Genomic DNA, 27094 nt, shown 5'->3' with positions numbered 1-27094 from the left:
ACAAAGTGGCAATGTGCCTTGTTTGGGGTGAAAATGTAATAAAAAAAAAAAGATATTCCCAAATGGCTAATCTTCAGACACAAAATACAACTGTGATACATGCAGAAAAGAATACACCATTTCTTATTTACTAATACAAGCAGCGAAACTTGCCTCTCATCGAGTGTCTAAGGTCTATCTGTACAGGAGTTTGCCAGGACAACCTGACATAAGGATACTTTTCCCCATAAGTAAACCCTGACTAAATATTCAAAATCACACAGCATTCGTGGCCCAACTAAGATCTCCTTAGTAGGGTTAACCCACACTGGCTTTTACGAGGAATGGTGCACCTTCTCCAAGTGATGTTACATCAAGTAAAGCACAAAGTTGGATACTCCACCGGACTAGATGAATTCTTGTTCTGGAAACCAGTAAGACCAAGAGACCACAAGAAAGATACACTATTTAAATGGTTTCTTGGGGAGAGAAAAATACTAGCTCAGTCCTCGAGATGTAAAAGAGAATTTTAATGGAATTTTCGAATATTTATGTATCTTGTGTAGAGATAAAGTGTTAGCACCAGGACAAGGGGGCCCCTAGATTTCTGAGAACTTTGAAGTAAAATGAATTAAAATAAGATTTTTTTTGTGCAAGTTCACTCTCCAAAAAAAATCAATCAATCTTTATGGTGTATGTATTTATTATGGAAGGAAAACATTGTACTCCAATGCCACTTTACAAGACAATGGAGATAATTAATTTTTTTTTTTCACACGAGTCATCTTATTAAAGCCCAGAAGCCACTCTAGGATAAGGGTTAATGAGTGTACAGTAGTCAATCGGACAATATCATAATTGTTAGTAGTTGAAATTTGGTAAATTGGATTACTTCAGGATATGGCTCATTAAAAAATTATTTATGTTAAACTTGAAGGAAACCACATTGTAGTCAGTTCGAAAGCAGGAAAACGGAACAGAGTTCCACAGGCATGCAGTTCTAAGAAAGAAACTTTGTTCATGGAATCCACACTTAGGTTTAGGCACAAATAAAAAGTGAGGAAATTATTGATCGTGGTTTCAAGTTCAACTACACAAGTGTTTTTCATGAAAGTTTGGCAAGGGGGGGGGGGGGAGGCATAGATTCAAATGTATGCAAGACTTTAGAAAAGCCATTTTTAACACATGGTCGTGGGGAAGCATTGGAAAAATTCAAAATCGATTAAAAATGATTTTCTTTATAAAATAAAATTATTTGATCAATTTACGTGATTTTTGTGTGTGTATAATTTTTTGTCATCTGTATACATCCATTACACTGATTTTTCTTTAATTTTGTCATGGTTTTAACCGACGGTGGATGTTTTTTTTTTCAACTCAATATAGACAGTATTCAACAAAAGTATAATAATCAAAAATGCTTCTTACGTTCTGATATAATGTTCTTTTTCTCCAGGTTGGTTAGAAGTTGGATTATATTGTACTGTATAGCTGACAATATCACTGGAAAAATCCGGCCTTTCCCATGTCAGATTTACAGTTGATGAAGAAACTGGTATCGCTGAGATGATGGACGGGGCAGGGGGTACCGTAGCTTCTGAACTAGTTTGGAATACTTTGGTCACTTGGATGGAGGCATCATCTCCACTGAAAGCATTTGCTGACACTTGATAAAATGTGTTATTCTCTGAAAAATAAATTTATTAAAAATAGATAAGGTGTTAAAGACTAGCAAGTCAAGATAAGATTGCTTTAGAAATACAAGCGCAGAAGTTAAATAGGATATACAAAAGAAGCAAAAAGAAGTGAGGTGGGGTGCGCAGAAAAATAACTATTTTGCAAATTAATAAATTAATTCGCTGAACTGAATAGTTTTGCAATTTTATGTCACCTTACGGTAGTGATGGAACGATTCCAATACAATTACTGATTCCATACTAAATTCCCGATTCTGATTTTTTTAAGAATCTCTAAATATTTAACTATGGCATTATTTTTTCCCAAAAATGCATGTTAAATGTGCAGATATTTTCTTAAACGTAAAAAAAAAACTTATGTTATTTTTTTTTTTAACATTAAAACCAACAGTGGAAGATGTTTTAAGCAAACCTAAATAAAACAATTAAAAGAATCGTTTTTGGCATCGGAAAATAGGTACACATTTTTCTGATTCCAATTGCCTCAAAAGTTTTGATTCTGTTTAATCATTGCTACACTACGTTATGGAGATTAAAATCAAAAAAATAAATCTTATTAAATCTTGTTTAGATCTTGATTACAATCTAATAAATGATTTTACTTTGAAGAAAACGTAAAAAATTTTTAGACATAAGCTTAAGAGGTCTTAAGGAATTAAAATTAAAAATATTTATTTTGCTAAATTGGTGTCTAATGACTACAGATCATATTTGAATTTTACAAGGGAGGTTTGTGCTCATATTATACTCTCTACAAAATCTTTTAAAATACTCCATAGCATTTTTGGCACATTTATAAATTTAAGTTCTATGGTCCAAATTTTATAAAAATTGAGGTATCTAATTTTTCATGATGGGCTTCCAACCATTTTTTGCAAATAAAATTAAAACTAAACGCAGAGCCTAACACCTAGCATTGGTGTTCCAAAAAAAAAAAAAAAATTTATAATAATTAGTTAATTAGTTTTGGAGTTTAGCAAACACAAACAGTTAACGTTATGTAGAGATGGGATAAATGCAATTTATCATTTGAAATGAAATATATAGAAATTTACTTACTGAATAAATATTTGAAGATATTAAGAATTTGAAGAATTAAAAGTTCATTTCTAAATATCTCTAAAGTGGTAAAGATACGCCAAAACAAAACAAATTGTTATCCTCATTGTTGTCATATCTTTTCCAAAGCAAGCCAGAGGATTAGTTGAACAAAACCTGGTGGGACAACAACAACTATGGAAGGCAGTAATTACTGAGGATAGAGTTAAGAGACTCAGCATTCCTATCCTGTCACGGTTAACCAGCTGAAGAAGGCCAGAGAAATAGTTGCTTGAAATGTAGTGAAACAACAACTATAAAGATGAGGATAACAGTCCGCAAATAAATAAATTACTCATCACAAAGTATAAAAAAAAAAAAAAATACAAGACAAATCTTGTGATTAACTTTAGGCGATATCCAACCTGTAAAATCCAAGATATCTTTCAAAATGATAACTAAAAAAATGTTGTGCAAAAAAAAAAAAAGAAGTTAAAGTAAAATTCATGAAACTACTTGATGTGATGATGACGTGTCCCTCAACCCTCTGTTCTTATTGTATCTATCATTATCGTATACAGGTAAACATTCGTTTTACATACTGGCATGTGATTTAAGAAAATGACTACTAAAGTAACCTATCTCTGGCCAGGTTACAATTTCTACCCCTTTCCAGCAGGTTCATTTATATCATTTCCATGTTTTCCTTGGCTTTCCTGTGAATTGAGTGGATAAAATGCTGAACCCTCGCTCTAAATTAAACAATTTGATATAAAACAAGTCAAGCATGCGGGGGGCTGAGAGGGGGGTTTCTCCTCCATGAATGAAAAATTTACTTTCACCATGATTAAGGTTTGTGCAAAATTTAAAAAAAAAAAAAAAAAATCTGAGGAGTGGTTATTGAGAAAAGATTTGGAGGCAATTTTAATGGTCCCTAGGAGGGCAACCAAAGTTATCCCAGAAAATCCGTTCTGGCAAAATTTTACTTTCATTAGGACTTATATTTGTGCAAAATTTCCAAAACATCCGAACGGACATGAATGACTAGGTTCAATCCCTTTGTCATGCGACGAAACAAAAACAGCATTTAATAAAGTAAATTTAAAGTTTTAAAATAAATTTATTTTTATTAGCAATTTGATGAAAAAAAAAAAAAACGAGTAACAACATTTATTCATTTGTTGTGTGTGTATATACGAACACACATTTCATATTGATTAGCAGCTGCTGTCCATTAATCGTCCATCTTTTATGCAAAGTAGCTAGTCCATCTGTTTGACTTGTCAACCATTTCCGTTATCTTGGTTTCCACTTGCATTTGCTTGTTGCTGATTCAGTTGGCCCAATGGTGCTCCATCATATACTGTAGGACAACCAGTTTTTCCTGGTCATGTTAAATATTGGCGGACAACCCCCCCCCCTGGGGGAGGGGGGGCATTCGATGGGTTGCACACATGCAAATGGATTTGTTGTGAAGAATTTGGGATTTTCCACCATTGTCTAACGGAATGCATAATTTGACCCAGAAATATGTGAGAAGATATCGGTCAAACGGTTGAGACAATAGACACAGGAAATATTAAACATTCCAATAGGAAAAGAATGTTTTTATAAATAAAATGGTCAGAGAAAAAAGCTGTCGATCATCAGAAAGAGAGCAAGGCTGCATCACCATTTATTCACCGTCCAACATCTGACAAACATACACCCCCACGCCTCTTAGACACGTCAGAACACAGAATAATAATTTATCACCAAGAAGCTGATTTGTTTGTATGAAACAAAAGCAATATATTTTTTTAGATCAACTGTGTTGTGATTTTTACTTCCCTGTTAGTGTGTGTATATATTTTGTACCAGCGACAAAAGTAGATGTGAACATTATATAGACTGCATTTGGAACGATCGGCCACAGCAAATATGTAACACTCAGCCACTAGAGTTCGTACAGATTTTCAAGGCTTTTCAACATTTTTCAAAGCTTTCTCCAGACAAAATTCAAATTTTCAAAACAAAATATGATGTTTGTCTTACAATCTACACCGATTCAAAAAAGTAATAAAATCAAATATATAACAAATAAATGTTACTATAACCAATAAAAGTTACTTTGCAATCTGCATCATTTTTTTTGGTGTTTTTAAAGTAGTTTTAAATGATGTTTATTTCATTATTTCATATTTTAACCTTTACTCCTGATCTTAAATGAAATACGTACATCAAATCTGTTGCCAAGGCCGCTGGAAAAATGGTCGGATCCTTCTATCGATTCAGTAGATATCTCACTGCTGATGCAATTCTCTATCTATATAAGAGCCAGATACGTCCAAGGATGGAATACTGTTGCCACATATGGGCAAGAGCTGCTAGAAAAGACTTGTCCTGCCTTGATAGGGTTCAAAATAGACTTTGTGGCCTGGTGGGAGATGTCCTTTTTTCTTCGCTGCAACCTCTTTCTCACAGAAGAGATGTTGCGAGTTTGTCTCTGCTTTATCGTTATTTTCATGGAAAGTGTTCAACTGAGCTTCAATCTATGGTCCCCCCTCGCCAAACTTTCACAAGAAACACTAGACTAGCTGAAAACATTATAATTTTCCCCACTCTTTATCTGTACCTAAACCTAAACATAGATTCCATGATCAAAGCTTCTTTCTTAGAACTGCACGCCTGTGGAATTGTCTTCCGTTTTCCTGCTTTCCAGCTGTCTATAATATGGTTGTCTTCAAGTCCAACGTGAACAAGTTTCTGATGAGCCGTTCCACTTAAGTTAACAAATTTACCGAACTTCCATTACTATCGACTATATTGTCCTTTTGACTACTCTACACTCTTTAACCCTTACCCTTGAGTGGCCTATCGGCCTTGATAAGTGGTGATGCCTATGTAAAAAAAAAAAAAAAAAATCCTCAAATATTAACTCTTTTTACAGCTTTTTATTTCCAACCAAGATGGCTGCCATCTTATCCATTTGGGGGGAAGGGAACTTCATTTTCAGTTAAAACCTACCTGAGGTAGTTTTGTGATAAAGGGACATAACTCATCTCCACAATACTACTATACAATTTCAGGACAATGTATTTCGATTTTATTTTCAATATTTAAAAAATATTTTAGTGGCGTTTTTATTAATACTTTAAAAATAATTTCATAATATTCATTTTAATTTTATTTTTGATATTTCAACACAATTTTTTACTAGACATAAAGAATGCAATTTTTAAAGCCTTTCAAGACATTTTGAAGAAATTTGCAATATTTTCAATGATTTTTCAAGGTAATAGAAATAATTCCTTTTCAAGGCAAAAGTCAAAATTCAAAAACTTGTCAAGTCTGTATTCTGCCCCGTAGAGCAGAGGCCGGCAGCAAACTACTGATGTTTTGTTGCTGATCACCTCACATCAAGCGCCCATTTAGCCGATAGGCAACAAGATAAGTTCTAAGGTAGAATTTGATGAGGTTGGTTTAGGATAAATCGTCCTGAACCATTTGTACTGATGTGCTGAACAAGCATTGGTCGGTGACAACGGCTCGAAGAAATAACATTATGCACATATCCATATGCACACATACACAAACATACATATGCATATACAGATAATAAAAGCAGTACAAAGTAATTTGTGAATATTTGTTTAGTACCATGAATTATTTATTCTAATATCTTACTGTATAACACAGCACGGAAAACTATATTCAAATACCAAGCTGTGAGCAAAATGACACTACAGTAAGGAAAAAGATGATCATGTTAGAGACATGGATGAGTTCGAGAGCATGTTCATGCAAGTCACGGCCACAATGAGAAGTCACGCATGACAAGAGAATGAAGAAATAAATGTTGCTGTTACAAAAAAGTGAGTTTGAGTTGTTAATGGCATTAAAAGCAAAAAGTTGGAGAGGGTTTAAAATAAAAATTTGTTCAGCAAAAAATCCTGAAAGGAAAAACAGTTGTTCATATATTCATCAGTTTTTCTCAAATGAAAAAAATATTATGCAAATTTTAAATCAAGATTCCTGAATAATAATAAAAAAAAATAATAAAAGAATAACAACAAAGTTTTCATAATAAACAGTAGCTTTTGATCCTTTCCTATCATATTTTTATATTATATATATATATATATATATATATATATATATATATATATATATATATATATATATATATATATATATATATATTATAACAGAAGCAAATATTGCAGCTAATGCAAAGAAATTATTAAGAAAACAGAGGCTTATAAACTTAGAATAGTTAGGCTAAACCAAAACTCTTTTATATGCTTAAATGTTTAATAAGGTCGCATTTAGATGCTTTTAAATTTCACATTAGTTTTTACAAATATTAAAAAAGCAAAACTAACATTTAACAGTTTGAATCCAAGAAATTATTCAAGAACTATTAGTGAATTCTAAAAGATGTTCGGTTACTTTCCAGTTTATGCCATATTACATATAAGCCATTTAAAAATTTTTGTTGTTTAAAATTAAAATTTTTTTTTAAATCATTCACCTTTGCAGGCATGACAAATAAAAAAAATATGAGATGCCTTCAATAAGTTTCCAGACTTTTTTGTACAGACATTTAAAATTGTTATAGACTCATGAAAATTCAGTATGTTATTGTTATACCTCTTATGAGATGATTGACCAAGTCTTACGATTTCAGGTTCAAATGGACAACTACACCATACTAAATTGGAATACACCTTACTAAAGCCGGATTACCACCGCTGGTGAATTTCAAATATGCAATCTGGACGTGAGGACACTTTATAAGAAAGATATGCAATAAAATTCTGTTTTAAGCTTGAAAACATGCCACAGAAACGTATGGATTGCTTTGGACTGGCTTTTGACCATCTTGTAGGAATTGAGCATCAGTTTTTGAGTGGAATAAGAGAATCAACAAAGGCAGGAAGTCTGTGAGGGATAATGAGAGATGTGGAAGGAGTAAGGAACGCCAGAGTTGCTTGGTCAAATAAATTCTGTGGATAAGGACTGTCGTGTGTCTATAGAGACAATAAATGCACAGATTGATGTCAGTGTGGGAACTGTACGTACAATTATTTGTGAGGAACTGAAGATGCAGAAGATTTGCACAAAGTCTGTCCTAAAGATACTTCATCCTTGGTTGATTGTTTTTGTTTTACGGCATATCAACCCTTTTTGGGTTATTTAATGCCGAACTTCATCCTTATCACAGAATATTTGATCATGATGAGCATCAAGACAATTCCTCAACCTCCCTATACTTCAGACCTTGCTCCCTGTGACTTTTGATTATTTGCTAAGCTCAAGGAAAACCTTAAAGGCTGTCATTATGAAACAATTGAGAAGATAAAAGAAGCTGTGAAAACTTTCATGGGACTTCCCAGAAGTTGTTGGAACGGTACAACAAGGGCATTGCAGCCAGAGGAGATTACTTCGAAGAGGACTGGAGTTTCATGTGTGTGCTATCAATAAAAGTGCTCATATGAAAAAAGTCTGGAAACTTATTGAACACACCTTGTAAAATTCACAAACTCAAATTTAAGTAATTTTTTTATGCAATTTGAATCTTGGTTTTTATATGTTAATTTTTAGCTGCACTTACACAACATTATCTGAGATGCACTGAAATAATTTTAATTTTTATTTGTTTGCATATTTTGAAGGTAGACAACTCTTATATTTTTCAATTTAAAATAAGTTATCCCCCTTGCTTATTTTTTTATTTTTTTGGTGATTTGTTATAAAAATGTTTCACATTAGTAGTTGTCTGGGTGAGATTAAGTATTTAAAACTGAGCATATTTAAGCCAATAACACAATACAACAGCAATAAATGAAAATTGGCTATTTAGAATCAAAGTTTGATTTGTCGATTTGAGTACTACTTTGAAAATCTGACGAAATACTTTGTTTGATCTAGAGAATTGACTGGTACTATCACTTCAAAAAAACACATTACTTTACATGGATACTTAAGTATTTTAGTTGGTAATTCTTGGAATTGGATTAATTTCTGACAACCCGTATAATTGATGATTTAAAACGTATAGCAACAGAAGAAGCAGACATGAAAATAAAATAATTTTTTAGAACAACCAAAATAAAATTAAAAATAAATAAAATAGATATTTGTACATGTGCCCATATTTATAGGGTTTTAGATTGGGTCCACTGAGTAACAGAACCACTCCACACAGATTTTAATGCATATGTTCTGCTTTCAGATACAAAAGTCGTCGAGAGGTAGGCCCCAAAAACAGTGCATTTTCTCTCTTGATGATTCAATATTATCTGGACACTGCAATGAAATAGCGTACGAGTTAAAACATCTGATAAGCTTGATTATATACAAGTCTACAAGGTAAGCTGTTTTTGCCAAGCAACAATATCTTCTGTTGGTTGCTCACTTCATTGAGAGTTTCTGCTTTTGTTCCAATAGCAAATGTCATCCTGTTCTGCCTTTAATCAGCAAAAGAGAATGGCTATCTTTTTTGTTTTGTCTTAATCTTTGGAACATTGGATGTTTCTCACATTAAAAAAAAAAAAAAAAAAAAAAAGAAAAAAATCAACATGGTGTCTAACTGCTTTCGTGGTAGGAACTTCATTAAATTGTAAGGTGAAAGTACAGAATAGTTACAAAACACCCTCCCCTCCCTATGTTAAGAATGGCTTTCTAAATAATGTCATTATTTAAGCATGGTAACACAGGTACCAAATTTATTTTTATTTTTTGTCTCAATCAAGGATGGCTCTTTTGGAGTATTGGATGTTTCTTACATTAAAAAAAAAGAAAAAGAAAAAAAAATATTTTTTTTAAAAATCAACATGTCTAACTGCTTTTGTGGGAATGCAAGTAGAGGCTATTTGCATATTAATACATCTGTCAGTTTATGTAAGTCGCAGTAAAATCTGAAAAGTTATTTTCTATTAATTTAAATTTAGAATCATATTCTTATGTTAAATTTGTCTAATACCAAAATCTAATAGACTGATTTGATAAACGTCTAAAAGTTGACTCTTTGCAAGATGGTAGCAACTGGAAAATCACCATTAAAACTTCTTTTTTTTTTTTTTCCGCTAGTAAACTAAGTAACTCACCTATACCTCATTCTTACAATAATTGTAACTCACCTATACCTCATTCTTACAATAATAGCACAAGCGAAAAATACCTTTTCTTACTTTGGCTTGGAGCACAAATAAACCATAACATTTGATCTTTGACTATAAATTTCATTGCTTGTGTAGACTGATCTTTTAAACGGATGCGTTTCAGGTGGAAACATTACATACTTACATGTCATGTCAAAATTAGTATAAATTACGAAAAATGATCCAACACAAGAAGTGCTATATCAGTCACAATTACATTCCAACATTTTCTGCTTAAAAATGGTGGATTGCAATTATTTAGTCGAAATGACAGATTGCAGTTACCTCTCTTTGTATCTTGCGAACTCTCCAACATAAAAACATGATAAAACCCTAAACTCTGTTTTGTTTTTACTTGTCATTATTTTTCTACTGGATCATTTTTCTTAATTTTTGAAATTTAAAAAAAATTAATTTTGACATAACATGTAGGTAGGTAATGATGTTTTCACCTGAAATGCATTAGTTTAGAAGATCACCAATCTACACAAGGACCTAAACTTCAATTTTAGTGGAAAATTACTTTCTATCAAACAATCTAAAACCTTCAAAACTATTTTGTAATCTTGAAGGCAACAAGATAAACGCTGTTTTCAGACATCTTTATGTTACGTGTCTCTGTTGTAGCCATAATTACTCAACAAAAGCAATGTCTGAGCGGATACAATATAAAAATCAGCAAATTTGAATGGAATGATAAAAAAAAATGTTCTTGAAGCACGTACTGATAAGCAACAAAAGTGCAGGAAGCAAAAATAATTTCCTATATTTTTATTTAAATGTGCGGAGCAGGAGAAAACATTATTTACTGAAACATCTAACTCCCATCATGAATAACCTATATATATATATATATATATATATATATATATATATATATAACCTAGCAAAAAAAACTTTCTATATAAAATATATAACCTTTATATATATATATATATATATATATATATATATATATAAATATAAAAACAAACAAAAAAAAAAACACTGACGTAGAATTCTATTAATCAAGGGCACATAACTCTATTCTCTTCTAATAGTGTTTCTCATATCAGATTCATCTGGCCTTTCAGTTTGGCAGACTACATTAATTAACCCGTTATGACCTGAATTACAATGTAGATGATTAAAAAAAATATTTGTTAAGTTACTTTAAAGGGTAATGATACTATGATTGTCTTCAAACTGAAAAAAATTAAGGTTAAACTACCACTGAGAATTTTTGCTTTTCATAAACTTACCTTGATTATCCATAATGCTTGAAAAAAGTGACAAACGAAATCCTCCACTCTCTGAGACAGATGGCGGCATACTGAATATAAGTAATGGACAGTTGCAATCTGGAGGTATCTGGCATCTACCCAGATACTGAACTAATCTATATAGCTATAAAAGTGAAAATGTCTGTGTACATTTCCCTACACAATAACTGTCAAGTTTCAGTCTACAGACTCGAAATTTGATATACAGGGTATTGAGATTTGGGAAAATCTTTGTAATCAGTTTTTGGACAGAAATTTAGCTGTTAAGAGGTCAAAATTCAACGATTTGACCTTTGAGACTCTACCAAACTTCTCCGCCAATTTTGGGTCCAAACACTTGTAATTTTAGATATAAGTTCCTTGGACATGGATCTAACTTGATTTGAGCCCAAAACAATAAATGTCAAGGGGTCATAATAGGGGTCAAAATTTTTTAAAAATTGACCTTTGTGGTCTATCAAATTACTCAGACAATTTCTGGTCCAAACATATGAAATTTTACATAAAGTGTATTCAGAGATAGGGTAAGCTTTTTAATCGGTTTGGGTCGAAAATTTGAGCTATCAATATATAAATCTATGTATGTTTGTTTGCATGTCCACGTAAAACTTTCGACAGAGGCGGCGGATTTTCACAAGATCAATAATGTTTTCAAGCTCGACCCTTCAGATGACAAATATCGAAAAATTGGCTAAAAGCATTAATTTCTTCACCCTCAACTGGGCACTTTTCTACAGGGAGAGGTCACTTTTTTCACCGATATTTTTGAAAGTCATCTCCTCTTTTCGATTGTCTTTTTTTTTTTTTTTTACAAGGTGGTCACCACTTATCAAGGTCCAGAAGCCACTCAGGGATAAGGGTTATTGCAAGTACAGTACGTTGTCTAGCCTTAATTTAAACCTATGCCACTTCCAGTTTGGCGGTGGTCGTAACAGCAAAGACGTCACGTTTTTTTCAATTTCTTTTTCTCTTTCTCCTTCACGTACGGCTTCCTACTACCACTTTTTTTTTTTTTTTGCTCAACACACACCTCTAAACACCCGGGCAACGCCAGGCACCCATGCTAGTATGAACAAAGTGTGTTTGAATCAGTTCCCACTTTATTTATGCCATTATATTCATTTTAGTTCAACCAGGTCATAAAGGGTTAAACTCTTAGCCTTCATGAAAAAAAAAAAAAAATCAATATTTTCAGTTTTCAGAGAGAACTCTCATAAGAGGGAAAAGAGAGGCAAGGTAAGACAGGAAGAGGAAGATAAATTAAGAAAAAAAAAAAAAAAAAAAAGAAAAAATAAGAAAAAGGTAATTTAGGAGAAATCAGTTTTTTTCTTATATTTTTCTTGGGGGTGGGGGATCAATCCAAAACTGGAAAACTAGCATCCTTAGAAGGCTCAAATGATATAAGTGAAAATCAACTTCTTCTGAATAAAAAGACAAACACAATTCTGTTAAAGAGCAGAAAACTCACATACTTGGTAACGGATTGTAATGTAGGCTATCTTTAGTTTAATTTAGAGTTTTATGAAAAGGGGGGTGGGAAGAGATTTTAGGGGGCATAATATGGAGACAACCTCTCACTTGAAAATTCAAATTTCAAATTCAACATTTTAAATTTGAGCCATAGTTATTAAATAGCAATTAAACCAGATTTCTATTTCTTCTAAAACCCGTTAAGCCTTAGAGGAAGCATTTTACAGAATAAACATGGCATCGTTGATTTTGATCCAAATTGCAATAAAAATTCTAGACACAAGGTTTAATAGCATATAATTCTTGCAAGAAGACATAAAACTGGTACAAAACTGATTCATAAATAAAATCTACAGAATTTTGCACTTCAGTCGCCTCTAGAACATTGTTTGAAAATTCCTTTCAAATTTGATAATTGTTATATTTTATCCGCTTAGCCGTTCCCATTGTCTAATAATTATAGAAGAAAAAAAAAATGGCTATAACAGATTTTTTATATGATTGTGTGAAATTTAAAACCGATTTTAATGTCTAAATTATTTATTAGAAAGAAATTTCTGGCTAGAATTGAAGTTTATGTTCCAGAGTCAAATATTCTGGTTCCTTTTTGATCCGTAACCAAAAAATAGTTTTCGACCATGCCACTTTTGTCAAGGAGAATGGCTTCCTTGCTATTTGAATAAAAACTTAAGAGCTGTAGAAAAGTGACTACAGAGAAGCAACAAATGACCCCCTTGAAGAGCTTACCAAGATTGTTTAAGGTAAATTCGGTCAAGTTGCTTGGAAGCTTGAATTCAAGTTTCTTTTCAGGGGCATCAACTTTATAGAGTTGCAGAACAAAGTAATCAATGGAAACGGATTTGTCAAAGTCCCAGGACACAATCACAGAGCTAGTGTTCTGTATCGCCACATTCAGGTTTTTGGGCGTTTCAACTAAAGTGGAAAGAAAAAAGACAAAATATCTTTTATTAGTCAGAAGTGAAATGAGATTTTTGGTTTGCATTGCAATCCACAGAGGTACGAAAAAGTCGTCAAAAAACAAATATATAACAAATAAATCTTACCAAAGGCAAGATAAGCTTCTTTTCTACCTAACTGGATAAGTTTTTAGTGCTTTTATTTAATGTACAGGGCTCTGCAATGTGAGTGAAAGTCACATCTGCGGGTGATTTTTCAAAGTGGCGACTAGAAATAATGATTTTGGCGATTGCATTTCTTTCAGACAATCTTCCAAAGCTCACTACTGAGTGAAAAATATCTTTTCAACTTTTTTTTTTTTAAATAAAACGAACAAAGTTAAATTATTTAAACAATAAAAGTTTAATAGAACAAAATAATCTTTTTTTTAACGAAGGCTGTTTAAAAAAACATCTGCAGAAATCAGAATGTTTATACCTTCAAGTATCAACATAAAATTTGTTGTATGCTTAGAATTACACTTATTGAAAAAATACAGAAAAAACTTTACTATGTACATAATTGTCACAGAATGAAGATGTCATATTCCAAAAAATCACGTGGGTTTGGCTAGTAACTTTTCAATTTGGCTAGTAAACGAAAATATTTAGTTCTCAAAGGTCAACTGAAGATAAATTTGATTCGTAGAGCCCTGATGCAAAATGTTTATTTGGTTCGAAAAACAAACAACAGCGAACACTACCAGAGAACAAGAAAAAATGGCCACAATGTCTCTTTACATCTTTGAAGACGCAATAATCACTTCAAAATAAGAAATAAAACAAAATGATGGTAGAAACCTACCCAATAAATGTCACGGTAACATTTATTGGGTGGGTTTCGGCCACCATTTTGTTTTATTTCTTATTTTGAAATTTTTGTTGAGTGTTTAGACATTGCGGCAATTTTTTCTTGTTCTTTGGTAGCGCTTAACATTCTTTGTTTTTCGAACCGATTAAACATTTTACATTAAATAAAAACACTAAAAATTTATCCAGTTAGGTTGAAAATTAACTTATCTTGCCTTTGATAACATTTATTTGTTATATATTTGTTTTTTGACAACTTTTTCTTATCTTTGTGGATTGTAATACAAACCAGAGATTTCTTTTTTTTTCAGTTTTCTTTCTGATTTGATTATTTACATGAATTTGCAAAAGATGATTTTTTTTTTGTGAATAAAATGAAACTTTTTTTTTTTTTGAACGATGAGGAGATGAATGAATGAAGCGGCGGATGATGATTATGATGAGGTGATGTTGATGCGTAAAAATCGATGATGCACCCATTTATGAACTTTTATTTCAAAATCAGGTTCAAGTTTAGAAATTTCTTTTTTTCTATATTGCAATTAATTTTCACCCATGCAACTTTTGAAAATCTATCGTGATGGAACACCATTTAAAATTTACAGCAAATATTTTTTTTTTAATATATCAATATTTATAGTTCTATTTAGCGAATTGCATTTAAACTGTGGATATAAACCATCATTTAAAAAAACAGGTTCAAGTTTACAAAATGCTAATAAATAACTAAAAAAAAAAAAAAAAAAAAAAAAAAAAAAAATCTTTTTTTAATTAATACTCCGGTCTTAAAAGATTGAAAAACACTGAAAAATATGTGAATTTTTTGAATAACTTGTGCAATTTTATACTGAAACTTGTAAAAGAAAAGCGCAAGCATAAAAAGTTTAAAGATATTTTGAAAATATTGCCTTGCTTTTAAATATTAACATTTATAGTTTTATTTAATGAAATGCATTTAAACAGTGTGGATATAAATATGAAACTATATATTTTAAAGCTAAGATTTCACTGCATAAAAAAAAAAAAAAAGAAAAAAATTAAACAAAATAAAACACCCACATTTGTCACCTCGGCCTTTTATCTTGAATTTGTATGTGCACATTTTATATATATATATATATATATATATATATATATATATATATATATATAAAATTCAGAATAAAATTATCTAACAATCAACTGGTATGGAAACCTGTGATTATAAGTCTTACAAAATATTATTGGCAGTAATAAGGACAATCCCACCTAAATAAGAATTGCTTGATATACAAGATAGAGCAAATAAATCAAATTTTAGTCATTCAATGAATTTAAAAATTTATGACGTGAAATGTTTAAATTTTAGCAAATAAGGTGTAAACCATTATAACTATTTGCTAATATTTTCTCCTCTGAAGAGATGGTAAACATCGAAATCCTATAGGATAAGGAGTTATATTTCAAATGTATTCTTTGTCTTACATAGAATAATAAAAATCTTTTGATTTGAAATTTAAACATTTCATGTCATAAATTTTTAAATTCATTGAATGACTAAAATTTGGCATATATATATATATATATAATTATCAATATTATAATAATTTTTTATACCTACAGACACTAGTGTTCCTTTCTTTCGAGAATCATCAGTGCAGAGTTATGATTACAGCTGGTTGGGAGATTTGAACCTAGCCACAAAGCCATCTCTTACTCCATTAGCAAGGAACAAACCACATAGCCAATGTTAACCACGAAAAATACAGTTGAAATTAATAGTTATATAAAGTGTGAATGTCTAGATGGCGAGAGTGATCATAATATCATGATCTGCACATATGAGCTTAAGTGACCGACTTAATTTCAACTTAACATGCTCAACAATAAAAACCAAGTTCTTAAAGAGGCTGACACACACACATTATATATATATATAGATATATATAAATTCCGAGTTAATTATGTAGAATTATTATGTAGAATTACAACAAAATTTATTGTTTTGACAAAGGAGTACAAATAATTAACATTTTTTTCTTAACCCATGGATTTTCAATGAATGGCTCATCTCATCAGAGGAATTCATTCTGGAATGTATCAGCATTCATTGAATTTTACAACTGTTCTGGAATTTTACAACTGATGGGATAAGAATGCTGAGTTTCTTAACTGTATCCTCAGTAATTACAGCCTTCCATACTTGGTCAACTAATCCTCTGGCTGGCTTTGGGTAGGATTGAAACCGCTATCCTCAGATAATGGTCAACTGGACCATAGAGATTCAACGCCTCTATCCACTGCGCCACAGGCAACAACTATGTGGACCCCCTTGAAGAGCTTACCAAGATTGTTTAAGGTAAATTCGGTCAAGTTGCTTGGAAGCTTGAAATCAAGTTTCTTTTCAGGGGCATTTATAGAGTTGCAGAACAAAGTAATCAATGGAAACGGATTTGTCAAAGTCCCAGGACACAATCACAGAGCTAATCCGCAAATAAATAAATATACAAATTATTCATCTCAAAGAATTTCTATAATAAAATAAATCTCAGCAAGTTTCATCAGATGTCCTTCTGGCTTTTGCAGTTGATTTTTAGCTCCAAGATCTTTGCCCATGGAAAATCTATCAAAGTGGAAACGTAACCGATTCAGAGATTAACTGATCATTATTGAAAATTTTCACCATATTAGATATATTTTTAATACTTTTATTTAACAAGATAACTTTTAACATTGTGAATAAAAATAAACATGCAACTATCGATATAGTAGATAGATTGACAAAATAGAAAAAAAAAAAAAACACAAAGTTTTATTGTTTACTTATTGGAGTATTAAAAATTATTTAATTGTAAAATAAAACGTTCTGCTCGTAAAATATAACATTTAACTAATTTTAATTATAAAATATTATAATTGCTATTTTAACTATTAAAATAAAAATATAGTAAGCATGTTTCTTAGTTTAATTATTGGGTCATTTCTGAGGAAAATAATATTTTAGACTTAAAATTATTTAAAAACAGAATAGATAGTTGACTTTTTTTGTAGTTATTGTACAAATAAAATAAAATATTACTAGTTTTACTTATTCAATGTTGCCCAGAATTAAAATTAAAAAAAGAAAAAGAAAAAAAAATGCCTTTTTTCTTAAAATTTTGTTATTTGTGTGCATCACACACACACACACACATATATATATATATATATATATATATATATATATATATATATATATATATATAGACCTGGCAAACCCACAGGAGACAACCAAGCAAAAAAAAAAAAAAACTCTAAGCAAAATTCATCACAAAACAGCAAAACTGAAGCTGACCTGCCAGGACACTATATATACAAATGTAGACAAATCTGGACATATTTTATTCGTTTGAAAATACAGGTTCTTTTTACCAATTGTCATAAAATTTTAACCATAGTATTATAATCTTCAAAAAGCCTGCAAATTTTCATGTAGTTTCGTCCCATAGAACCAAAGACATGAGTATTTCAAGATTCAATTTGCCTACCGGTGTATATATATATATATCTCCATTCATCCATAGATATGCCACATTTTTCGGCCATTTTATAAGTTCCAAATCTCAAGCAACTATTGGTCAGAATTTAACAAATGAAGGCTTGTTGGAAAAGTAATGACCCGAATTGTGTAATGCACTTTGTGAAATTTGCCCTTCAGGTAGCACATTAATGGGATCGACTATTTTTAGCACTTTTTTTTTTTTTTTTAAAACCTTTTAGCAATAAGCAACCAATGATTAGATTTTTGACAAACTAAGGTTTTTTAAACAGCCTTTAGCTTAATTTATGTAAAGTGTAAACCTTGCCCTTTATGTTGCACATTAAATGTGTCGATCATTCTTATTTGTTATCCAAGTTTTGCATTTAAATTACAAAATATCTGATATTTGCCCAAAACCTCTGGCATTGATGGAGGGGAGACTAAAACTTGCTAATATGATTTCAAATGATCTAAAATAGCAGCAAGGGGAGACTTGATTCCAAACTTTTTAGATTATTCTCAATACTTGTCTATAGATTTGGTGAAAAAAATATATGTTAAATATATCAATTGAGATATAGAAATGATTTAACATATTTATTTCACAAAATCTATAGACAAGTATTGAGAATAATCTAAAAAGTTTGGAATCAAGTCTCCCCTTGCTGTTATTTCAGATCATTTGAAATCACATTAACAAGTTTTAGTCTCCCCTCCATCAAGGCCAGAGGTTTTGGAGGAAATATACATAAAAGAATTAATAAAGCATGCTAGAAATACTTTAAGAAGAGTTAAAAACATATTTAATTTTCAAAAAGGAAACACAAATTAAGTGGATTGCTTGTAGTTTCATTAAATACTTTGCAAGCAAAATCCGATTTCGCATTTTGCTAATTCCTACCCTCTGATGAGAAAGAAAGTATTTCTTTTGAAACTCTGCGGATTAAGGACAATCCACTTAACTTATGTTTTTTTTTTTTTTTTTAAATCAAAGTGTTTTTAACATGGTTTATTAATTCTTTGTTCTTATTATAAGCTCTATTTCTTATTTGGTTTCATTGAGCTTTTACATCTGGTTAGGATTATTATATTAAGTCTTTAATATTTATAATATATTTTAAGTTTGCTATTTTGGATTATCTTGGTAAACTAAATTGTAATTTTTATTTCATTATATATATATATATATATATATATATATATATATATATATATATATATATATATAAATGAAAACAAAGAGATGTAGTGTTTATCTGATATATGCAATGGTAAACTTCAAACTAATATAAATAACAGTATTTATATATTGAAAATGTAATCCCAACCGAATTAAAAAAGCTCAATATGTAATAGAGAGTAGAGCTTATTATAAGAGAAAGAAAATTAAAACTGTAAGTTTATCTTTACAATCAAAATTTATTGTTCGACTGAATACTCCAAAAAACAATTTACAAATATAATTTGCTGATTTCTTTATGTCCTCTGATGAGAAGAATAATAAGAATAGCATTCTTTGAAACTCAGCGGAATAAGGACTTTGTAAATTGTTTTTTGGAGTATTCAGTCGAACAATAAATTTTGATAGTAAAGATAAACTTACAGTTTTAATTTTCTTTCTCTTATATATATATATATATATATATATATAAAAAATAAAACGCATATTTTCTCTACAGCAGTATTGAGCACTTTCTTCAGTTTTTATTAATTACCATTTCCACTATATATATATATATATATATATATATATTACCAAGGATTCAAACCATTTGGAGGATGTAACTTGTCACTAGGAAGACAGGAATGGGGACTGCTTCTGCATTGTTAAAAGTGGATGGCCTATATAAATTGTTTTTGGTTTACATTATATGTTTTGTTGAATATACTGTGTTTTTTTCTTCGATGTGTAAAAGCTTTTTTTTTTTTTAAATATAGTCTAGTTGCACTGAAAATTTATAGTACAATGAAACTGTAGATAATTATATATGTAGTCAAACTCAAGTCTTAATTAAACGTTTATGTATGTTATAAATTGATTGGAGATTGGGAAATATTAGCTCCAATTTAATAAGAGTACAAAGTTATAAATGATGCTAAACCATAAACTTTTACAATCAAACCAGCCAAAAATTAATGTAAACAATAAAATTTTAGTAATCTAAGAGTTTGTAAATTTTTCTGATTAAGTCATACAAGCGTTTCCCTCCATCTAAAAATTAATATTTGCGTAGAGAGAAATACAAATTATCTCCCTTTGTTTAGTTTTGAACATGCATATTATTGTTTAAAATGTTTTTTACTTACTAGTTGCTAAAAAACGACCCTGGTGTCTAACTCTGTCCCGTGGGGAGGCATAGTAAATAGGTACTTACTAGTTGCTAATCTTAAAATATATTAAATTGTCAAGTAATTCTATTTCTTTTCTCTTTTTTAAATTCCAGTTTTTGTGAAAAGTTTTCAAGTATTTTAAATAAATCAATGTAAGAATGTTACAAGATAAATGAAATGAAAAAAAAAAACAAAAAAAAAAAAAACAACAAACAAAAACAACAAACAAAAACAAACTTGTCTAAAACATACAACAAAAAAAAAAAATGAACAAATGTTTGTTTTTAAAAATATTTAAGAGACCTTTATTTGTTTTTTAAAATATTTAAGAGACCTTTATTTGTTTTTTAAAATATTTAAGAGACCTTTATTTGTTTTTTAAAATATTTAAGAGATCTTTATTTGTTTTTTAAAATATTTAAGAGATCTTTATTTGTTTTTTAAATATTTAAGAGACCTTTATTTGTTTTTTTTTTAATATTTAAGAGACCTTTATTTGTTTTTTAAAATTTACTCAATTCTTTATTATTTCAATTCTTTAAAAATGATTGATCCAAGTTCACAGTTCAATTTAAATTAAAAAAAAAAATACAGATAAATCTTTGAAGTATTTACCCAACATGGAACGAAGCTGTCATATTCTAAAAATCACCTAAATTGATCAAATAATTTTATCCTTAACTGAAAGAATCAAACTTTATGAGTTAGCAAGATGGATTGTCTTGCATAGCCATCTTGAAAAATAAAGGGGGCAGATAACTCCACTATAATTTAAACTTGTGAAATTAGTAATGCTTACGATTTCATATTGATTGCTTAAAATCGTTTAACAACAATTTTCTTTATATAAAAAAACCCAAACTACTTGATCAATTTATATGACTTTTGGAATATGGCATTTTCTTTCCGTGACAGATATATTAGAAAAGTTTTTCTGTACCTTTGTTTTCTTTTTATTTAGGTTGAACTGTGGACTTGCATGAAATGATTGAGCAAAGAGATATATTTCAGCTGATAAGAGCGTCATTTTAAAACAACAAAAATAAACATGCAAATCGATAAGAAACAAATAATTGATGCAAATCTTTAAATTGTTTTATCTAAATAACAAAAGAAATTAACAAAAATTGTTTTAAGCAAAAAAAATATGTTTTACCTGGTTTTGTTAAGCTTTGAGTTTTTGTTACAATCCATGGCCAACTTGATTCATCTAAGTGAGGAAATCCAGCAACCGTACCAGCGAGCATACGAATACGATAAATTGTGTTTGGCATCAATTCTGCAAAATCCAAAAACATATTGAATAAAAATATTTAGATCTATTTTCAAATTACTGAAAATAAATGAACCTATTTTCGAATTACTGAAAATAAATGAACCTATTTTCGAATTACTGAAAATAAATGAACCTATTTTCGAATTACTGAAAATAAATGAACCTATTTTCGAATTACTGAAAATAAATGAACCTATTTTCAAATTACTGAAAATAAATGAACCTATTTTCAAATTACTGAAAATAAATGAACCTATTTTCAAATTACTGAAAATAAATGAACCTATTTTCAAATTACTGAAAATAAATGAACCTATTTTCAAATTACTGAAAATAAATGAACCTATTTTCAAATTACTGAAAATAAATGAACCTATTTTCAAATTACTGAAAATAAATGAACCTATTTTCAAATTACTGAAAATAAATAAACCTATTTTCAAATTACTGAAAATGAATAAACCTATTTTCAAATTACGCAAAATGAATAAACCTATTTTCAAATTACGCAAAATGAATAAACCTATTTTCAAATTACTGAAAATGAATAAACCTATTTTCAAATTACGTAAAATGAATAAACCTATTTTCAAATTACGTAAAATGAATAAACCTATTTTCAAATTACGTAAAATGAATAAACCTATTTTCAAATTACGTAAAATGAATAAACCTAATTTCAAATTACTGAAAATAAATAAACCTATTTTCAAATTATTGAAAATAAATAAATTTTTAAATTATTGAAAACAACTAAATTTTTAAATTATTGAAAACAACTAAATCTATTTTCAAATCAGTAAAAACAAGTTTAGATTTACCAGTAATAAGGTATTCTCTGATAGCCGGTTTCTTAAATTTCTCCATAGTGGTTCCTTTGTCAGTACTGTAATACAATCTGTATTGATTTATGGTACCTCTACTTTCTTCAGGAGGAATTTTATCCCATTTTATTTTTATGGAGTTTTGAGTGTTACTGACTATTTCCACTTTGGGAGCAACCAACGGAGCTGAAAAAAAAAACATATACACATAAATAATAGTTAAAACAAAACAAAAACCCTGACCTAATAATTGGCATGGCACTTATATTAAATTGCAGTTAAACCAGGAGATAGGTTTATATATGCATGAGCGAGTCGGAAGACACTGTGCACATGATCTTACATCTCTGAAATCTTTCTTCTTCGGGCTGGGCTGAAATATTTTTATCACCTAACATCACTCTGTACGTTTACAAAGGGAGGTAACTGACTAGAAATATGACTAAAACAAACCATTGTAGTTTCAAAAGTAACAAGAAAAAATTGAATCGTTAAAAATACATACAATGCATATATATATATATATATATATATATATATATATGTAAAATTGGGATGATTAATGGGAAAAATTGGAATTTTGGAGTGTATCAGAATCAGAAAAAAAAAAAAAAAAAAAAAAAAAAAAAAAAAAAATCGAGCCTATTTTCCAATGCCAAAACGATTCTTTTTTTATTTGATTTTGTTTAAGACAAAATCTTCCACTGCTGGTAGTAATTTATATAATTATAAAACTCAAATGACCTTGTAATGGGTGTTGTAACCACACATCCGGTTTCCGACTTCTGGTTGCGCATGCGTATTTAAACAACATGACAACCATAAGAGCATTTTTACAAGCGCGATTTACCCACTGCCTTCGTTTTTTTTTTTTTTTTTTAAATTTATTCTCCATTTTTTAATACACCTTTCTTAAAAAACATTCATACATTTTCTTCTACACTACCAACATACATAAATAATCCTGAAAATATATATATTTTTTTAATTTGCGTTAGAAATAAATAATCAACACGACAATAAAACTTATTGTTTTACTGTGTATGTTTTCAGCATCTCAACTTTTTTTTTTTTTGCATTTAAATTATCCAAATAAAAAATTGTTAATACTTTCTGCTTTTTTTTTTTTTTTACATTGTTCATTTCCGTATTGTCTTAATTAGTTTTATTGACCTTATTATTAACATATAAATTAAATATTTGATCCAATGGGTCATGAATATTTGTTTAAAATCAATTAAAAAAGTTACATCTTAATTTCATTTTCTATTTAAAAAGCCATTTTTAACATGGGAAGAGTGTTTTTAACTATTCTATATTTTCAACTAACAATTTCATTAAAAAAAGATATATCGAAATTTGAATTTAACTTTAAGTATTATGGTATCTGTTCAGTGAACATTTACCTATAAGTATGGCAAACCACTTATAATTCAATGGCTGTAAATTTTTTTTTTTTTTTAAATAAACAATTATAAACAGAACGACTCATAGAAATCTATATATTCTTTTTTCATTTTAATATAGTTTCATAGAAACGTTTCTGTTATGTCACAAAAATCAATTTTCTTTACGTCACAAGTGTCATGCTCATACATTAATTCCATAGCTAATATAACATACTGACCCAACGGGTCACAGATAATCTAGTAATAAAATAAATATTTATTGATTTTAAACTATCAGTAAAACTAAAATCTAGACACCATTGTTCATTTTTTATGGTTTCTTATTAAACGATTGACTATTTTACTATTAAGCAGAATTCTATTTATACATAGTTTCTATATCCTGCATAATTGCATGGAATTTAAGATGAAAACGTTCTAGCACACAGATATATTTTTATCTCTCTCTTTCTATATATATATATATCTTTATTAGAATAGCAAAATTTTTAAAATGATGAGAAAGAAGTGAACCATATTCGGATGTTATAAAATAAGTCGATTAAAAAGAAAAAACAAAAAAAAAAAAAAATATTACGAAATGGAATAAAATCCGAAGCACTTTTCGTAAGACAGACTTTTCGTATTACATATTTATGGTGTAATAAAAGATAAAATAAGAGATAATTGCAACTTCACTTCCAATTTTCAGATTTTGTAATCATGCCCAAATGTATTTTATTTTCTGAATGATTTTGCGCTACAAAACAGTTACTGTCAAGAATTGTGTGTATATATATATATATATATATATATATATATATATATATATATGATGGAAATAGTATTCCGACAAAATAGAACAAATAAAAAGGAAACAAACCGTATTATGTGTTCATCAACGTTTCGTCTTTATTTCGAGACTTCCTCTGGATGAATGAGATTAAGAAACAAAAAATACCAGTACAAAATATTTGAAAATGTTTCACGTGCACAGTGTGACGCAGTTCTATTTCAGAGAAACGGAAAAAAAGACATTGGAAGTTCAAAAAGGAGGGGGAGGGCTGGCGCTGTTAAAGAGAAGAAATTTTAGTTCATAGTTTTAAAATTTTGAACTTCCAACGTCTTTTTTCCGTTTCTCTGAAATAGAACTGCATTACACTGTGCACGTGAAACATTTTCAAATATTTTGTACTGGTATTTTTTGTTTCTTAATCTCATTCATCCAGAGGAAGTCTCGAAATAAGGACGAAACGTTGATGAACACATAATACGGTTTGTTTCCATTCTATTTTATATATATATATATATATATATATATATATATATATATATATATATATATATATATATACACACACACACACACACATCTATGAGCGTAATTGTATTTGAACTATTCATTAACATTCAAGATCTTAACTTAGAAATAATGATCGAACATAGTCTAGTAGCCTTCCAATCTAAGGGCTATCTACTAATCTATGACTTCAACAGTCCTAAAGCATTCATTGTGATTTGCACTCACCATTGACTTGAAATACAATTTTTTATGAACAGGCATAGTTTTTTTTTTATTTCTATATTTGGATGAATTAAAAAATGAATGACTTGGAAAATTATTGTGGAGACACGAAAAACTTACTGGCATCAGGAGTGATATACGACACTTGTTTAGAATGTTTGCTGGCACCGAAATCACTGTAAGCTGTGACGTAACACGTGTAATTGGTGAATGGCTTCAGATGCTGCAGTACCAGAGACGTCACTTTCACAAGTTTGGCCATTTCCGTTCCTGCAAACAGAAAAGAAACAAAACATTTAAAAATCTACAGTCGTTTTAAAGAATTGCTCTATCAATTTAGTGTATTAATGTAATAATTTGTAGTTAAGTCCAACTGCAGCTCTTCATTTAAACTCCTTGGCTTAACATTCACAGTAAACATGAATTGGAACAAATACATTGAAGACATTGGCAAGCTTGCTGCAAAGAAGGTGGGCTCTCTCTACCATGTTAGAAAACTACTTGCACCTGAGAGTATTCTATAGCCCTACAAAGCCACAATTTGCTGTTACATGAAGTATTGTTGCCGCATTTGCCACTAGTCTCTTGCCAAGACCTAGGAAAGGGTCTCCAAGTACCGCACTGTCAACCAAACTCCAACCTCTGTCTCATCGCCGCAATGTTGCATCCCTGTGCCTATTTTACGAATATTTTAATTGGATGTGCTTTGACGAGCTCGTAGCACATATGCTCCTTGATGTAAATACCCTAGCAGCAAAATCCCACCCCTTCATTGTTGTGGTCCCTAGATACTGGAAAACCTTCTACTCTAATTAGTTCCTTCCTTTGAACTGCTAGACTTTGTATTCCCTCCTGGGCCCCTGATTCCCTAACTGTACTGAAATGTAGAAGTTGAAATGTAATGTGAACAGACATCTTGCTTCTTAACTCCCTACATAGTGTCCCTGTATATATGGGACTAAATAATAGCCACTTTACGCCAAGTGGTGCTGTGTTTTGTTCAGGGTGAATAAGAATACCCCTCCCCACAAAACATTATTATTCACATCTTGGTTGTTATTTTCACATTTCAACCAGTGTAACAGTTGATTTTTTTCAGGTGCATCTTGACAGATTTGGGAATCTATATGGAATTTTAAAATCATTTCGATGTAATGTAAAATATTCCCTCATAAAAATTATTCTTTTCTATCTATAGGAGAGAAAATCGATTTTTAAGATCGGATTTTTTTTCCGATTTTTGATAATTAACGGATTAATTTCTGTACAAAACATATCTAAGAACACTGCCAGACATATAAATTAGTTGTGTGTGAAATTTGCAAAAGATAAGCTCAGCTGTTTCGGAACCTATGAGGAAAGAACTCACACACAGACATACACACACACACACACTGATTTTTATATAATAATAGAGATTATATTTTTTTTCTAATATACCAAAAATATTTGCTGCTAGTTCATACTCAACCATAAAACAATGTTTGTGTAAAATTTCAGAAAACTCCAAAATACGGTTATTGAGAAAAGTATGAACAAATAAATGGATGAATGATTTGGAGGCAATTTTACCCCTATAATGCCCCCTAGGGCAAAGATCCAGAGTTATCTTGGAAAATCTGTTCTGGCAAAAATTTATTTTCACCATGATTAATGTTTGTGCAAAATTTTAAAAAATACGAGAGTGAATTACTAGATCCAATCTCTCCTTTGTCGGGAGACTAAAAAGCAAAAGTCTATATGATGTACATATTCGTAACCAAAAGAAAATATCATATTCCAAAAATCATGTAAATTGATCAAGTAGTTTTATTTTTTATAAAAAATATCATGTTAATACAAATAATGGAAATTTGTAAACTGCCTCTCTCCATCTCTTTGTTAAAAATAGCTT

General features: G+C 29.9%; 1 protein-coding gene across 3 annotated transcripts in view; it reads right to left on the bottom strand.

The window, feature by feature from the left end:
- Positions 1-27094, bottom strand: part of LOC145280124 (protogenin B-like) — a 336035-nt gene that overhangs the window by 68972 nt on the left and 239969 nt on the right. For 2 of the 3 annotated variants that reach the window (XM_080131880.1, XM_080131882.1), the window contains exons 10-14: positions 25321-25470; positions 22285-22473; positions 21344-21466; positions 13339-13524; positions 1408-1666 (exon numbers count right to left, since the gene is read on the bottom strand). In XM_080131880.1, coding sequence (XP_079988006.1) covers positions 1408-1666; positions 13339-13524; positions 21344-21466; positions 22285-22473; positions 25321-25470 — 907 coding nt within the window. The remainder of the gene's footprint in view (positions 1-1407; positions 1667-13338; positions 13525-21343; positions 21467-22284; positions 22474-25320; positions 25471-27094) is intronic. The other variant, XM_080131881.1, reaches the window with a different exon arrangement.

This window comes from Euprymna scolopes, chromosome 7 (genome assembly GCF_053919585.1).
Source record: "Euprymna scolopes isolate OS-2025 chromosome 7, ASM5391958v1, whole genome shotgun sequence".
NCBI lineage: Eukaryota > Metazoa > Mollusca > Cephalopoda > Sepiida > Sepiolidae > Euprymna > Euprymna scolopes.
Note: the sequence above shows the minus strand (reverse complement) of the source record. Positions and strands in the feature narration are given on the sequence as shown.